Source organism: Megalobrama amblycephala, linkage group LG9 (assembly GCF_018812025.1).
Source record: "Megalobrama amblycephala isolate DHTTF-2021 linkage group LG9, ASM1881202v1, whole genome shotgun sequence".
Lineage (NCBI taxonomy): Eukaryota > Metazoa > Chordata > Actinopteri > Cypriniformes > Xenocyprididae > Megalobrama > Megalobrama amblycephala.
In genome coordinates this window covers 15,663,466-15,680,618 of record NC_063052.1, presented here as the reverse complement: position 1 = coordinate 15,680,618, position 17,153 = coordinate 15,663,466, and the positions used below count along the sequence as shown (strand labels likewise).

General features: G+C 37.7%; 1 protein-coding gene across 1 annotated transcript in view; it reads left to right on the top strand.

Moving 5' to 3' along the window:
* Nucleotides 1–2,650: 2,650 nt before the first annotated feature.
* sdc2 (syndecan 2) overlaps nucleotides 2,651–17,153 on the top strand; it is a 37,277-nt gene continuing 22,774 nt past the window's right edge. The window contains exon 1 of the mRNA XM_048201812.1: nucleotides 2,651–3,068. Within this exon, the coding sequence (XP_048057769.1) occupies nucleotides 3,009–3,068 (60 nt within the window). The 5' untranslated portion in view covers nucleotides 2,651–3,008. The remainder of the gene's footprint in view (nucleotides 3,069–17,153) is intronic.

Below are 17,153 nucleotides of genomic sequence, written 5' to 3'. Positions count from 1 at the left end.
TAATAATTCAGGATTTTATATATATATATATATATATATATATATATATATATATATATATATATATATATATATATATATATATATATATATATATATAATATTATATTTATTTTATTTTTTAATACATTTTAAAGAATCCTGAAAAACCCAAACATTAAATTTTGAAAAGAAATAATATTTATGACTAATGAAACTTATTTCATAATATTTTTATTTAATTAAGATATATTTAAATTTAAAATGGTATTTTTTCATTAAAGTTTTTTATTATTTTTATTAAATATTGTTTAATTTATTTTTACTTTTATATACACTATTTAATTATTTTATATTATAATATTTTATTTATTTTTATTTTTTAAATATATTTTAAAGAATGGCTTCTTTAAAAAAAAAACAAAAAAAAAAAACAATCATTAATTTATGGAAAGAAAATAATAATGATAATAATAATAATAAAATCCTTTTAACACCAAAGAATAATAGAACCCAGATACACATTTATACTAAATTTGCTTGAAAAATGCACCTATTACACTATATTATGCAACTTTTTTTGTTTAAAATGTAAAAAAATTATATAATGAGCGTGCACATCATGAGTCCATCTTCCAAACCATATTTTTGTCTTATCCTGTCGTGTCTAATCACTACAATACACCTATAATAAGTGTTTATATTCAGATTATGTCAGACGGAGCGTGACGCCAGCCGCTGCGGAGGATCCAGCGTGACTCCAGAGAGAAGTAGATCCGGCCACAGTGTTCTTCAGCAAGACACATGCAGTTTTAGTGTACTTTTAATGAAGATATCTCAGAGCTCCTCTATGTGAGGTTGTTGCAAGCAACTTGATCGGCTTCTGTGCTCAAGCAACTGCAAGTGAAGATTTATGCTTTTACTGGCCCATCTTCTCTTTCATACTCTCACTCTCTGTCTCCTGACCTTTAACCCAGGAAGTCAAACCAGTGCTCGGCCCTGAGCAGTATCATAACCCAGCGTTCCCCCGCTCCCTCACCTGTTGAAGGGCTTCAGACGTCGTAAACTGCCCTGCTCTCTTAGGTAGTGCTTAATCATGCTATGAATTGAATTATACTTGTACTGTAAATGCGAACTATTTTGTTTTTTAGTCGAGCAGAATAAATGCAGTGCATCAATCATCAATGCATTGAAACTACCTTTTGTTTTTTTTTGGTGTGTGTGTGTGTGTGTGTGTTTATATTATGCAATTTTCTTTCAATTATTTGTGTTGTCGCTATCCATGGGGGTTGGATAGAATCATATAATGAGAATAAATAACAATTTAGGTGGCACTTTTCTGACTTCCATAGTATTTTCCCTAATCAATAGAAGTCAATGGGGACCAACAACTGTTTAGTTACCAACATTCTTCAAATGAACTACATGTAGGTTAAGAACAACTTGAGAGTGAATAAATAATGATTTTTCATTTTGGGGTGAACTATCCCTTTAAATTCAACCCTCACAAGAATAATCAACACATCCTTATGTTAGCGGATGGAAATGATTCATGGAAAAATAATAATTGAAAACCATGCAAATTTGCTTACACGGATAAACAAAATGCGTTGCATTACTTTTCTCCTGTATCAGCTATTAGACTAATGGTTTATTGATTTTATAGTACCAGCATTTGTGGTTAAAAAGTATATATTTTTTTTTATTTTTTTTAGAAAATGAGTGATGGTTTCTCTAGATAAGACTCTTATTCCTCGTCTGGGATCATGTAGAGCTCTTTGAAGCTGCACTGAAACTGACATTTGGACCTTCGACCTGTTGAACCCCAGTGAAGTCCACTATATGGAGAAAAATCCTGGAATGTTTTCCTCAAAAACCTTCATTTCTTTCCAGACTGAAGAAAAAAAGACATGAACATCTTGGATGACATGGAGGAGAGTAAATTATCAGGAAATTTTAATTCTGAAGTCAACTAATCCTTTAATTGGCGGTAATCTAAGACGCCACAGCTAATAATCCCAGTCTGTGAAGTTAGAAGAGGGAGTTAATTGGTTACCTTTGGCAAGCACTCAAGACTCGAGTCCAATTATCCCAAAGGAATTTACTTTTTCATAATGCCTTCAAATGCATTCGCATTGTTACAAAACCAAGTACACTTAATTTTGATTCCTAGGCGATAAAGATCATGGCCAATCCAGAGAAGATTAAGAATCAAAAATAGGATTATTTATTATAATCTATGATGCTGTTACGCAATATGTGTCCATTAGGGGGAGATATTGCATTGAGAATTACTGTGCATTGACCTCGTTCCAGCAGGTAGTTTCACATTTTCAGACTCCTTCAGAATACAATTGTTGAAATTTACACTTTTGTTTTAAAATATAAAGGGGAATCCTATCTCCAGTGAGGAAATGAGTCATTCGAACCGAATCAGACCGGTTTGGGGGAACCGGTTTAACCTGTTTATCGACAATTAACAATAAAATGTTTTACATAATGAAATGTATCTGAATAATTGGAAAGAAAGATAAATACATCATTGATGGAGTCTTAAAAAATAAAACAAGTTAAAACTTTACACTCTCGCTCGCGCGCGCGCTCTCTCTCTCTCTCTCTCTCTCTCTCTCTCCGTCCGCGCGCCCATATGGTCGCGCTCTCTGTCAATCATTGCTCAAGCTCTCCCTCCGTTTGACCCGTATTTTCCTCTCAGTCAGTCCTGCGGGTGGCTCCTACAGCAGAGCTTCACTTCTTCAGACATATGGCCGAGAGACCTCGCGTTAAACTCACCTTTACGAGACGAGAGCAGCTTTAAACGCACGCGGTCGTAGACTCGACGCGAAAGCGACCTATTTTAGTGTACAGAAGTGCGCGGAGGAATAAGCAGACAAAAAGCAACACGTATCCGCTGGGATTTGAGTCCTGTGAGAGAGAGAGAGAGAAAGAGAGAGAGGGAAGAGTTTCACCAAAAGTGGAAACAGACGAGGGGGACGATATTTTCCGTTTTCACGAGCGAAGACTAAGGAATTATGAGGAACGTTTGGATGATATTAACCCTCGGCTTGACAGCCTTTCTTTCGGGGGAAAGGGTGAGTTTCAACCGGGAACAATACGGGGTTTGCTGGGGGGTAGTTGAGCGTAAAGTCAAACAGCCACGTTATAAAGTAACCAGTCAAACAGTGTTCCTCTGCGCTGATTCACACTGTGCGTTACAATGTGTCAAATGATGAGTGATGTGTTCGATACATGTATCGTGGCAGATGATGTAATGTATCAAGTGTCTCGAATCACAGCAGTGTTTTTCAGTTCAGTTTGGCATTGTTGTTTCACAGAGAACACATTAATACACAGAATTATGATTTAAGATATAGGAATATAGCCTAATTAAGCAACATCATTGAACAGTATTTGATGTTTATGGCAGTTTTGGAAAATGTGAAATGAATCGTGATAGTTTTTTACTGGTGTACTGTGAATTTTATGGCAGAGAAATATATAGTAGAGTCACAGACGCAGTTTTAGGTTTGATTAAACTTTTTTTGTTGTTGAATTTAGATGAAGGCGACATAAATGATTTACACGTTTGTAATAAACTTAAAGGATTAGTTCACTTCAGAATTAAAATTTCCTGATAATTTCCTCACCTCCATGTCATCCAAGATGTTCATGTCTTTCTTTCTTCAGTCGGAAAGAAAAGGTTTTTGAGGAAAAGGGTTTTTCTCCATATAGTGGACATCAATGGGGACCAAAAGGTTGAAGGTCCAAATGTCAGTTTCAGTGCAGCTTCAAAGAGCTCTACATGATCCCAGACGAGGAATAAGAGTCTTATCTAGAGAAACCATCAGACATTTTCTAAAAAAAAAAAAAAAAAAAAAAATTATATACTTTTTAACTACAAATGCTCATCTTGCACTGCTCTGCGATGCGCCACGCATTACGTAATCATGTTGGAAAGGTCACGCGTGAAAAAATCCATCTCATTTTCCTCCAACTTCAAAATCGTCCGACATCATTGTTTTCCCTTTTTTTAGTAAAGTCCGTTTGACTTAGTCTTTGAACAATTGCTTTGTAGACACTGGAGCCTACGTCACACACGACCTTTCCAACATGATTACGTAATGCATCACAGAGCAGTGCGAGATGATCATTTGTAGTGAAAAAGTATAAAATTTGTTTTTTTTTTTTTAGAAAATGTCTGATGGTTTCTCTAGATAAGACTCTTATTCCTCGTCTGGGATCATGTAGAGCTCTTTGAAGCTGCACTGAAACTGACATTTGGACCTTCAATCCATTGAACCCCAGTGAAGTCCACTATATGGAGAAAAATCCTGGAATGTTTTCCTCAAAAACCTTTCTAAATTTCTTTTCGAGACATGAACATCTTGGATGACATGTGGGTGACTAAATTATCAGGAAATTTTAATTCAGGACCACAAACCGATGCTTTCAGGCACCCATTTTGTCCAGTTTCTTGTGTTCAGAGTGTCCAGCTTCTCCCTTACAGTGACCAGGTGCCTCTCAGAGCAGCTTAACATGCAGAAGCTGTAAATCAGACACTAACTCTCTCTTGGTCACACTTGGCTCGGTTTGCTGGAATGTGAACACATGCGATCCTTGATGGTTTTGCACAGGCTTTCTCTCATTAGAATGGAATATGTATGTTCTGGAGCATTGCAAGTGACGTTCATTAATGTTTCGCAGGTTGTATTTCTGCCTGCCTGCCTTATTATACAAATAATTGGCAGTGCATGTGATGATGAACGTAGATCCTGAATAATCCGGTGCCAGTATTTTTTTTGATGAAATGCCAGAGGGTTGGCACTTGCGTTTGTAATTCCATGGTTGACTGGCATGCTGGTTTGTACTGTCTCCTCCCATTGATTAGGACTTCAGTCACTCATTCGCTTTGGCCTAGAGGCATCAAGGCAGCAAAGAGACCCAGCATAGATTTTCTATACCAACATCATGTACACAGAGCAATTAAAGTTACCTGGCTTGAAACCTCCTGTAAGAACACACCGTCCCCTCCTCATGTAAACAAAAATAAATGGTTTTTCTGCGAATGTGGCATGAGAATGACCTCTGCTTTCTCTGAAATTGTATGCTACGGACTGCTCAGAGTTGTGTTGTCTGCGGCCAGATGTTCGACCGTGTAATTTGTATGATGTTTTGGTGGGAAGTGTGAACACTGCCTTCGTTCGAAATGGAGATTTTAAGCAATTAAGGTCACTGCACCCTTGTCGCCTGAGACTGATCTCAAGGGAATTGTGTTTAGAAATAAACACTGATACGAACATGCTTTTTTAAATCTGTTTTTAAACACTATTTTTAACCCAGTATGTTTTATCCAGTGCATTGTGATATTTATATGATGGTTGCCTGATTAAATGAATGAAATGCTGACCGTATTCTCTCAGCTGAGGCTGTTTTTCTATTCCTGATTAGCAAGCCGGATGGTCACACATCCGCACTAACTCTGCATACTGAAAAATGTATTGAGTCTGTGAGATAAGGGCCCAGAAGTGTTCTGTAAATATTAATGGTTTAGTGTGGAATATTGGCTTTGGCTTATGAAATAATAATAGTGTAACGTGGCATTTGGCAGATACAGTGTACAGGTTTTGATTGCAAGTGATGATGAGTGTGTTAATGAAAACAGATCCATGAATCAGTGAGGAGGTTGTCAGCACCTTTAAACAGCGAGAAAATGAAACATCTTTGAAGTCATTGAATTGCAGTCTTTCAAATCAGCTTGGCATTGTTGTTTTACATGCTATATAAGCATTAATACAAACAAAATTGTTTTTGTTTTTTTACATAATAACACTAGCTATGTTTTTCATCCACATTTTTTTTTGATATTGCATAAAAACTCTGGATATAAACACCAAGATGTGCATACATTTTAAAAATGCACTTGAGGCGGATACAATTAGAAGACGTGCACATAAACTACGATGGAAACACATTTACCGAATACATCCCTTAAAACCTCACGTGGCCGCCTCAGCAGAGGCTGTGATTGGATAACTGGACTAACCAGCGGACCAATGGCATTGCAGCATCTCAAATGTTGGTTTGGCGGTTCTGAAACGCCCGAGTCAAAGTCTGTCATCAGAATGATTTGGTTTAATTCCCTCCAGAAGCGTCTCACGGTTGTGTTCACAAACACCACCATCCGAACGCAAGATCACATGACAGCGTTCTGAGATGCAACTCATTTATGATGGAGGAAAAAAGAGCCCGACTGAAGCAACTTACATTTTTATTACAGATATTTTGCACCAATTTCCCTGGAAGTGATGATTTTGTTCTCTGGAACACATGGGACGGAAACACTGCTTTTTTCACAAGTTAAATTTACAACTTTGGATGGAGACATGGGCTCTTTTGTTGTTTTTTAACACCTTGCTCAATGAATAAATTCGTAATTCAAAGATTTATTGGTTGGAGTTATTGCTGTTTTAACCTAGCAGTTGGGTTGTTTGTTTGGTTGTTTTAACCCAGCGAATTGGCTGTTTTAAACCAGCGATTGGGTTGTTTTAACCCAGCAGTTGGGTTGTTTTAACTCAGCGAATTGGTTTTTTTAACCCAGTGAATTAGTTGTTTTAACCCAGCAGTTGGGTTGTTTGTTGGGTTGTTTTAACTCAGTGAATTGGTTGTTTTAACCAGCGAATTGGCTGTTTTAACCCAGCAGTTTGGTTGTTTTAACTCAGCGAATTGGCTGCTTTAACCCAGTAGTTGGGTTGCTTGTTGGGTTGTTTTAACCCAGGTTGTTTTAACAGTTGGGTTGTTTTAACCCAGCGAATTGGCTGTTTTAACCCAGTGAATTAGTTGTTTTAACCCAGCAGTTGGGTTGTTTGTTGGGTTGTTTTAACTCAGTGAATTGGTTGTTTTAACCAGCGAATTGGCTGTTTTAAACCAGCGATTGGTTGTTTTAACCAGGTTGTTTTAACCCAGCAGTTGGGTTGTTTGTTGGGTTGTTTTAACTCAGCGAATTGGTTGTTTTAACCAGGTTTGTTTTAACTGAGCAGTTGGGTTGTTTGTTGGGTTGTTTTAACTCAGCGAATTGGTTGTTTTAATCCCAGTGAATTAGTTGTTTTAACCCAGCAGTTGGGTTGTTTGTTGGGTTGTTTTAACTCAGTGAATTGGTTGTTTTAACCAGCGAATTGGCTGTTTTAACCCAGCAGTTTGGTTGGTTTTAACTCAGCGAATTGGCTGCTTTAACCCAGTAGTTGGGTTGCTTGTTGGGTTGTTTTAACCCAGCGAATTGGCTGTTTTAACCCAGCGAATTGGCTGTTTTAACCCAGCGAATTGGCTGTTTTAACCCAGCGAATTGGCTGTTTTAACCCAGCGAATTGGCTGTTTTAACCCAGCGAATTGGCTGTTTTAACCCAGCGAATTGGCTGTTTTAACCCAGCAATTGGGTTGTTTTAACCCAGCGAATTGGCTGTTTTAACCCAGCAGTTGAGTTGTTGGTTGGGTTGTTTTTAACCCAGCGGTTAGGTTGTTTTAACCCAGCGGTTAGGTTGTTTTAACCCAGCGGTTAGGTTGTTTTAACCCAGCAGTTGGGTTGGTTTTAACCCAGTAGTTGGGTTGTTTGTTGGGTTGTTTTAACCCAGCGAATTGGCTGTTTTAACCCAGCAGTTGAGTTGTTTGTTGGGTTGTTTTAACCCAGCGATTGGGTTGTTTTAACTCAGCGAATTGGTTGTTTTAACCCAGTGAATTAGTTGTTTTAACCCAGCAGTTGGGTTGTTTGTTGGGTTGTTTTAACTCAGCGAATTGGCTGTTTTAACCCTCTGGAGTCTGAGGCTGATTTGGGGCCTGGAGAAGTTTTGACATGCTCTGACATTTGTGCTTTTTTCAGTTCATAAACATATAAATGACAAAAGTGTCATTACACTGTATTCAGCACAAACTAGGCTACAATAATATGTGAGGAACATGTATGTACATGTTTGTGTTTTTGAAGGAATAATGTTTATGCGTGGTTACTGAAAAAACTAAAAACTTAAGTCACTGAAATAAGGCCAAAATAAGTATATTAAATCTGTGTTCACAAGACTTTAGGGTATTGGAGGTTGTAGACTAGAGTTTTTGCTTCAGAATTATGTAAAAATTATGCTGCCTACTCCTTCATATAAAACAATATATTGATTTAGTTTTTGTAAGACACTTTTTGCCAAGGCGTGAATCACCACTGAATAATGGGCCATTCTCACCTGTGAAGACAAAAGAATTGGATAGTAATGAGCTGAAATGACTTGCATATTAATGAGGCATTTCAGTCAGGTAGGCTGTGAAAAAAACCTTCTGTGATGTCTCAAGCTCATCATGATATATGAAACATAACAGAAAAATATTATTACAATATAAAGTAATGGTTTTATATTATACTTTAAAATATAATGTATTTCTGTGATGCAAAGAGTCTGAATATAGGCTTTTAGTTTAAAAGCATGCACATTTGGAGAAATATTGGATTCTCATATGCTTATGCCAATTTTCTATACAGAGGAGTTCTATTTATTTAATATTCATTGTCATTACTTTGAGCGCTGGTGTTTTCAATTCATCCTTGAAGTCGGAGGGCGCTCTCTGTGCATTTTTAGTCCACAAATTCATCTAAAAGAAGAAGAGGCTATTCCATGAATGGAGTTTCCAATTCATACTGCAGCCGGAGGGCGCTAAAGAAACAAAAACTCATCTAAAATTCATCAATAGAAGAAAAGAAAACAGGAACTAACTGCATGTCTTCTAGAGCTCCCTAACCATGACTTTTACATCCAGATAAACACTTTTCAAGACAATAAATACACGATTGAGATGATGAATGCATGTATTGCCTCTGAATTTGCGTCTGAATAGCGCTGGCTCCGTGGGCGTGGCCGCATTAGCTGATAATGAGCTGAATCACGGACTTCTGACATGGCTGTCTTTTCATACAGATTACATAAACACAGAAGGTTTGTTTTCGATTTGACTTACATGATTTAAAACCTGACATCTTAACGTTTTTTTAGACATAAGTTTAACTTTTCTGTGATTAGTATTCACTAAGTTACACTTCATTTTCTGAGAACTATCAGATTGGACTTCGTTCAGAGGGAGAGGACAAATCACGCATCATGTTAGTTTTCTTTATTTTACAAAAAGCACAACATTGTGTTTTTACTCTGAGTGTACACAAATAAAAGAAGATATTCTATAGTTTCAATTGATATATTACTTATGTCTCTATGACAAAAAATGACAGAGTATTTTAAGTCTGTTTTGCTGCAATGTGAAAAAAACCCTGCAAAACGCGCCGGCGCGTTTTCAGACCTCAGAGTGTTAACCCAGTAGTTGGGTTGCTTGTTGGGTTGTTTTAACCCAGCGAATTGGCTGTTTTAACCCAGCGATTGGGTTGTTTTAACCCAGCGAATTGGCTGTTTTAACCCAGCAGTTGAGTTGTTTGTTGGGTTGTTTTTAACCCAGCGGTTAGGTTGTTTTAACCCAGCAGTTGGGTTGGTTTTAACCCAGTAGTTGGGTTGTTTGTTGGGTTGTTTTAACCCAGCTGTTGGGTTGTTTTAACCCAGCGAATTGGCTGTTTTAACCCAGCAGTTGAGTTGTTTGTTGGGTTGTTTTTAACCCAGCGATTGGGTTGTTTTAACTCAGCAAATTGGTTGTTTTAACCGAGCAGTTGGGTTGTTTGTTGGGTTGTTTTAACCCAGCGGTTAGGTTGTTTTAACCCAGCGGTTGGGTTGGTTTTAACCCAGCGGTTGGGTTGGTTTTAACCCAGCGGTTGGGTTGGTTTTAACCCAGCGGTTGGGTTGGTTTTAACCCAGCGAATTGGCTGCTTTAACCCAGCAGTTGAGTTGTTTGTTGGGTTGTTTTAACCCAGCGAATTGGCTGTTTTAACCCAGCAGTTGAGTTGTTTGTTGGGTTGTTTTTAACCCAGCGATTGGGTTGTTTTAAGTCAGCAAATTGGTTGTTTTAACCGAGCAGTTGGGTTGTTTGTTGGGTTGTTTTAACCCAGCGGTTAGGTTGTTTTAACCCAGCGGTTGGGTTGGTTTTAACCCAGCAGTTGGGTTGGTTTTAACCCAGCGAATTGGCTGCTTTAACCCAGTAGTTGGGTTGTTTGTTGGGTTGTTTTAACCCAGCTGTTGGGTTGTTTGTTGGGTTGTTTTAACCCAGCAAATTGGTTGTTTTAACTCAGCAGTTGGGTTGTTTTAACCCATCCGTTGGGTTAAATGTTTGCCAAACCTGCTGGGTAGTTTTATTTAACTCCTATTGTTTAAAAAATACAGTATTTCTTGCTTAAAATGAACCCAAAGTATGTTGGAAATGAACATTTATTAATAAGTTTAACGAACAACCCAACCGCTGGGTTTGTTCATTTTTTTTAACCCAGCATTTTTAAGAGTGCAGGAATAAATTACATTTTAAAATATAAAAATGGTTATTTTAAATGATAATATTTCACAATATTACTGTTTTTACTGTATTTTTGTTCACATAAATGCAGCCTTGCTGAGCAGAAGAGACCTTTTAAAGGCATTTAAAAATCTTACTGACCCAAACATTTCCGAACGGCAGTGTAAATGAGGCATTTTTTTCCTTCTCCAGCGTGCATTTAAAGTGGACACGTGGGAGAAAATCTTGCATCCCACCTCTCTTCCCTGGAGGGGCTCTTTTTTAACTGTTCCACATTGCATAATCCTTAATGGTCTCAGCAGGCATTGGGCCGCCAGGCCTGTAAAGGAATCCCAGAGTGCTCTTGTTTTGTCATCAGCCGACTTCTCTCCCTGCAGCTAAGCTCGTCATTATTATTACCCTGTCTTCGGTTACTCCAAAGAACAGTGGCATTATTCTTTATCTTCTTTCCCAGCAGATGGAAAGAATGAAGAGGCAGAATAGGGGAGGGGAAAAGAGCAGATATGCCTCGCTATGCTCCGATGGCACATGCCTTGTGCTTGTTTATGTCGGCACCGCAAACATCTGCATCACGTATGTGCGTTCGCTTCAAAGCCGCTCTGTTCAGGGTGTTTTTTTCCTCCGAGAGTTGGAGGCAGTTCTTTCACAGGGATAAAGTCATGCATACCAGTGGGAATAGACAAACAGCGCAAGCCGAGGAAGCGGTGGAAGAGCGAGTGCTGAAAGTGCTGCTGCTTTGGCCCGGTTACTGTAGACTGTAAGGAGCCTCAAGGGTGCAAAGCCGTGACCCAGAGCCCCCCCAATGTGAACACACAGACTTGTGGGGGAAAAACCCTCAGCACACGCTGCCATTTAAAGCGCGCTCTTTTTGCTCCCACTCTGACTGTTCTTGCTCTTTATTAGCTTAGCAAATGGAAAGTTCCTTTGGAGGTTTGTGGTTTAAGAACAGCGGCTGAAATGCAAAGGGGGGTTTGCTTTAACTGCTTTCACACTGCAGCTTTTGAGACAGACGCAAGTCTGTTTGACGTCAGTTTGGTTGGTGTGAGAGTGGGTTTCCGCACACCAGTTAACCACACTGAATTCACTCGAGGTTCATGTGAACTCATGCAGTTGTTATAAAGGCATGCTGACCTAAATCACTGAAGTGAATTGTGTATAAATGCATCTTCACATGTTCATGTTCACATTATTATCATGCATATGTTCAGCAAGGATGCATTAAACTGATCAAAAGTGACAGTAAAGACATTTATAATGTTATAAATGTTTTTTATTTTAAATAAATGATGTCTTTTTGAACTTTCTTCATCAAAGACTCCTGAAAACAGCATTGATAATAATCATAAATGTTTCTTGAGCAGCAAATCATCATATTAGAATGATTTCTGAAGGATCATGTGACTGAAGACTAAAGTGATGATGCTGAAAATTCAGCTTTGATCACAGGAATAAATTACTGTTTGCAATATATTCACATAGAAAACAGATATTTTGAATTATAATAATATTTCAGAATTTTTACTGTATTTTTGATCTCATAAATGCAGCCTTGATGAGCAGAAGAGACTTTCTTTTGAACAGGAGTGTTTTTCTTATTGCTGCTTGGTTTTGGAGAGCAACTTGCATTCTTTACACTTGTGGCAGACAGACGTATTAGTGGTAAAGGACTTGAATAAAACAGTAAAGCTGATGTCTTTTTTTTCTATGAGTTGTTAGTTATAGTGGTTAACAGCTGCCGCTAGTATTCACAATACTATTTACTGTGGTTGATACTCAAAAGTACTGTGTAAAAGGACAGGCAGTATAGTGAGATGCTGTGCCTGAAGGGAACGTGGGAGATTCAAGTCTTTTATAACGGGAAAAGATCTGTGTGAGTTGATGAGTGTAGAAACCGTCACTGCAAGTTAAATGTAGGAACAGTGTGACTCCATCTTTGTGCTGTAGTGTGCGTTTCTCACAGTCTGATGTTGTGCGTTTGTAATAGATCTGGTTCTGCAAGAAATAAACAACTTGCCTCACTTCAGTCAGTTGTGATTGTGACTGAATTTGGTGGGTTTTTTTTGCAAGGGTAAAAAAGCAGCAATATTCAACTTTATAAAGCTCAGGGGCCACAAAGCAAGATCCCTTTAGCCTAAAAAAACACACTTTTAATTTTTATGCTAATTATTTTATGTTAAAGAGTACATTTTCCAGAAATATATACGCCACATACTTGTTAAAAAATTATTTGTATGTTTGCATTTAATTTATTCAGGTTTTTTTATGCATTTGCAGTTTCTTTTCCTCTGTACAGTCATTTTATTATATTTTCTTTTATATAAAATTGCATATTACATAAGTATTTGCAATTTTGGCTTATTAACTGCAAATGCATTAAAAAAATGAGTTTTCTTTCGCTGTACGGGAATTTTATTGTATTAAGCATTATATTTTTCTTTTGATATAAGCAGGATCCTTTTAGCTGCAAAGGCCACATTTTTATGTTCTATAGTAATTATTTAATGTTTCCTTTCCTCTAAATGTATAGTGATTTTTATTTCATTTTCTTAAGAGTATTCTGTTGCTTTTTTTTTTAACACGAGTTCATGCCTCTTGCTGCAGAATAAAAAAAAATCATATTGTGATGATTTTTTTTTTCTCAACTCTTTGGTAAAGGAACTTGCTGTCTGTAAAGTACAGATAGTTAGACATGCTGTCAGCAGGTCACACACTGTTTTGATGAACCTGTGAACCACAGATTCCTCCAGATTGCTTCTGCTAAAATATGTGAGCAGTCTTTAACATCTATGAATGCACCGAATTAAATGCACAAATCATTTCAATAATTAACCATAGGTGAGGTTGATATTTTCCCAGCGTGTATTCATGCGTTTCTTTCATTTCCACATGCACCACATGATACTGACAAGTGGCTTTTATGGGAAGTGTTATAAACCGTATCTGCACTTCTTTACATACGTTTTCTCTCCATTGCTTCAGTGCATGTGGCTTTGTATAAAACACACTCAAGCATCCGATGAGGTTTTTGAGGTGATGTTGAAGAGACTTCTGAACTTTGTGAAATCTGGTCCCTTCCATCGATTTCAGTGATACTGTGGCTGCAACTATATCCAATTTCTTTTTAACAGTTTTCACATGATCAGACCTCGAGTGGGTACGTCACATGGAAAGCGATTGCGGCAGTGAGACGAGCGGCCCAAGAGGAGTTTTTGTTGCTCTTTAATCATTGTGGTTCAGAAAGCATACTGACCCTTCGGGAGTTTTGATGTGCTCGGATGCATTAATTCGACAGCCCCACGCGCCGCTGTTAATCTGGCCTAATGCAGCCTGTTAACACCCGTTTATGTGCTGAAACTGCACTCTGAGCTCTTTCTCGTCCAGTAGCCTTCAGTCACACTGTTGAAATGAGAAAAGGGCGAATTCAGAAGAGCCGGTCCAAATGAGTGCGTTGCCATTGTTCGCACGGATGAAATTGACACGCTCTGCCCTGAACCGGCCCTCAAGAACCAGACTGTGGAAAATGGTGCTGTTCTGGTGTAGAAGAAAAGGTTCTGTAAAGAATCTTAAAGGTTCCGTCATGTATAGAACCTCATATTTTATGGATTCAGTTTAAATTAATTAAATTTTTCTTATACTTATAATAAATAAATGGAAGTACGCATCTTAATCGTTTCTTAAACTTTTTTTTTTTTTTTTTTGTACAATATATTACATATGCACTTTATTTACAATAAAAATATATATGCAATATATTTACAAACATTTTAAGAAATAATGTGCACTTTTATTTATTATTATTTATTTTTAAGCGTTTGAAAAAAGATGCAAAAGTTTTCAAAACCAACATGAATACACAGAGTATGTTGCCAGGCACATGTGTTTTAAACTATAGATTAGTTTTTCATTTCCTTTAGTGTGGACTCTCTTAATTTGTTATTGACCCATCCATAACATTCAGCATGTGTCCTTTGTTATTGCATATAGGCCCCATAGGACACTAAACATTGCTTTCTGGCACTGTGAGCTTCCTTTTGTTGTTTTCTGAATCTGTTCCTGCTTTATATCACCGTTGTCAAACACCTCAGCCTATATCGCTTTGTTTTCTTTTTCATGCTGCACTGACAGAACAAATCAGACACATTCAATACTGAGATCACAAACATATTTCTGTGTAGTTGTGGCTCCTTTCATGGAAAAACTGAGTAAATGTGAACATGGCTTGTATTGCAAGGTATAATTAACTAAGTGTTGACTCTACGTTGTGTACACTAATAAACGTCACATGGTGTTTCCTCTTTGGACACTAGACTTTCTGTTACCATTTATCCTGACAAACATCTAGCTTTAGCGATCAATTGTGCCTTTAAAGTGTCTCATTGTTTCCATACAACAACCAAAATGAGCCTTATCGGCAAACATTAGACCAGACTGGCTCTCAGTGCTGATTTGAAGGCAGGTTAGTCATATGGCGAAAGCGGTTTTCAATGCTTCTGGGACTGGAAAAGGCGACTGGTTCAAACCACACACATTCCTTTTGAATTACAGCAAGGCGAGCAGGGCAGAACAGCATGTGAGGTTTGGCCGAGATTTGAAGCTTGTTTCTTGTGGTGCATGTCCTGATAAACTCTGCTGTGTCGGCGGTCTAACGGGACGAACCATCGCCTCCTTTTCCTCCTATTGCTCATCATCAAAGATTTAAAGCACAGACAAGCTCTGGGACAGGACCTATTTCTGTTTGCCAAAGCTGAATTATTTAAATAGAATGAAATATAAGTTTAAAATTGGCCGAATGCTTTGAGAATCCTCTCGTTTCTGTTGTCAGGAAGACTAGATATTTGTAAAATCAGTTTTCTTTATGAAATATGGTCCAAACTGGAGTTGCATGACTCTGGCTCTAAAACTATTTTTCTTCCACGATTCTGAATGGAGAACTAAACAAAATAACATGAAAATTTACTAGATGTTCTGACAAAATGTGAATTGTTGCAGTCTATTTAAAGATATGTAATTAATTTGAATTAGTTATTTTTTGAAGAAAAAAATAAGTTTGAATGAATAATTCAGTGTCTTACTCATAAAGACTTCACTTGTTTCATTACCGGATAAATCAGCGTTTTTAAATGAATCTGTTGAATGAATGATTCAAGTGACTCACTCATAAAGACTTCACTTGTTTCATTACCAGATAAATCAGCATTTTTGAATGAATCTGTTGAATGAATGATTCAGTGTCTCACTCATAAAGACTTCACTTGTTTCATTACCGAATAAATTAGGGCTGCACGATTAATCGCATGCTATTCTCACGCGCATTTCGTCAGTAAAGCCGGTTCCCTGATTACCGCTAAATCGCCATCACCTGCTTTCAAATGAAGCGGCATTTAATAGACAGAGCCGTAGGTCACTGAAAAGCCACGCAATATCGCGTTCATATCGCAGATGAATCGCCTGCGATAATGAACGCGATATTGCGTGGCTTGTCCGTGAACTACGGCTCCGTCTATTAAAAGGCGCTCCGTTTAAAAACAGGTGATGGCGATTTAGCGGTAATCAGGGAACCGGCTTTACTGACGAAATGCGCGTGAGAATAGCATGCGATTAATCGTGCAGCCCTAGAATAAATCAGTGTTTTTGAAACAAATCTGTTGAATGAATGATTCAATGACTCACTCATGAAGACTTCAGGGTTGTTTGAGATGCATCGGTGCTGCACAGACTGATCAGCATATATATGACATCAATGTACCGCGATTCAAAAGCACAAGGAGACGTTTTGTCTCCAATCGCTCTCGCGGTACTTTGATGTTATACGCCAATTGGTCTGTGCAGCGCCAATGCATCTCGAACAAGCCTATCACTTGTTTCATTACTGGATGAATCTGCGTTTTTGAACAAATCTGTTGAATGAATGATTCAATTACTCCCTCAAAGACTTCACTTGTTTCATTACCGGATGAATCAGCATTTTTGAATGAATCTGTTGAATGAATGATTCAGTGACAAATATTTTTTAACAGTCACTTGTCACCACCTACTGGTGTAACAGTGTAATTGATACAATCTTTATTTGAAGCATCAAGTTATTTTCAAAAGGTGATTTACTACTGCTGTAGACGTCAGTGTTTATATCCAAACTACAAACTTTTCTGCTAGTACTTCTGTGATCATTCAAGATGCTCTACATCTGCTGTTCACACACAAAGTTCTTTCGTTTCAGTTTCTGCCCTGTTTCTGCAGCTGATTTTTTCGTATTTGATGAATCTTGTTCACACTAGATGGAAAAATGCTGCTAAAATTACAGAAAAGGCTGATTGTCATGTGAATTTTATCTGAATTAAATTACATGAAAAAGTAAAGATTATGTTAGGAATCTCTTATTTAGGAACTGTTGGAAACATACTGAATCAGTAATTGGCTGATATTAGAGATGCATCATTTTGAGGCATTTAGTTTCATAGTGAATTGATTTAAAGACAGTAAAGGCTATGTTTGGTTTGATTATTGCATTGTCCTTCATGTTTCTTGACCATCTGGTATCAGTACCATTCACTGAAAGACATATATAGGTTTTGTTTGTTGCTCCTTTAGCATGTGGCCTGATTTGTGAACCCTAGCAATCCAACTAAGCTCTTGCATGTGCCACTATAACCCTGATGCCTTCGTAAAGCTCTAATCCCTAATGCAACTTTGCACGTGTGTGAAAGAGCAGCATGGTGTTTTATCTACAGTGCGGTTTGAAAAAATGACCTGCACTTTAT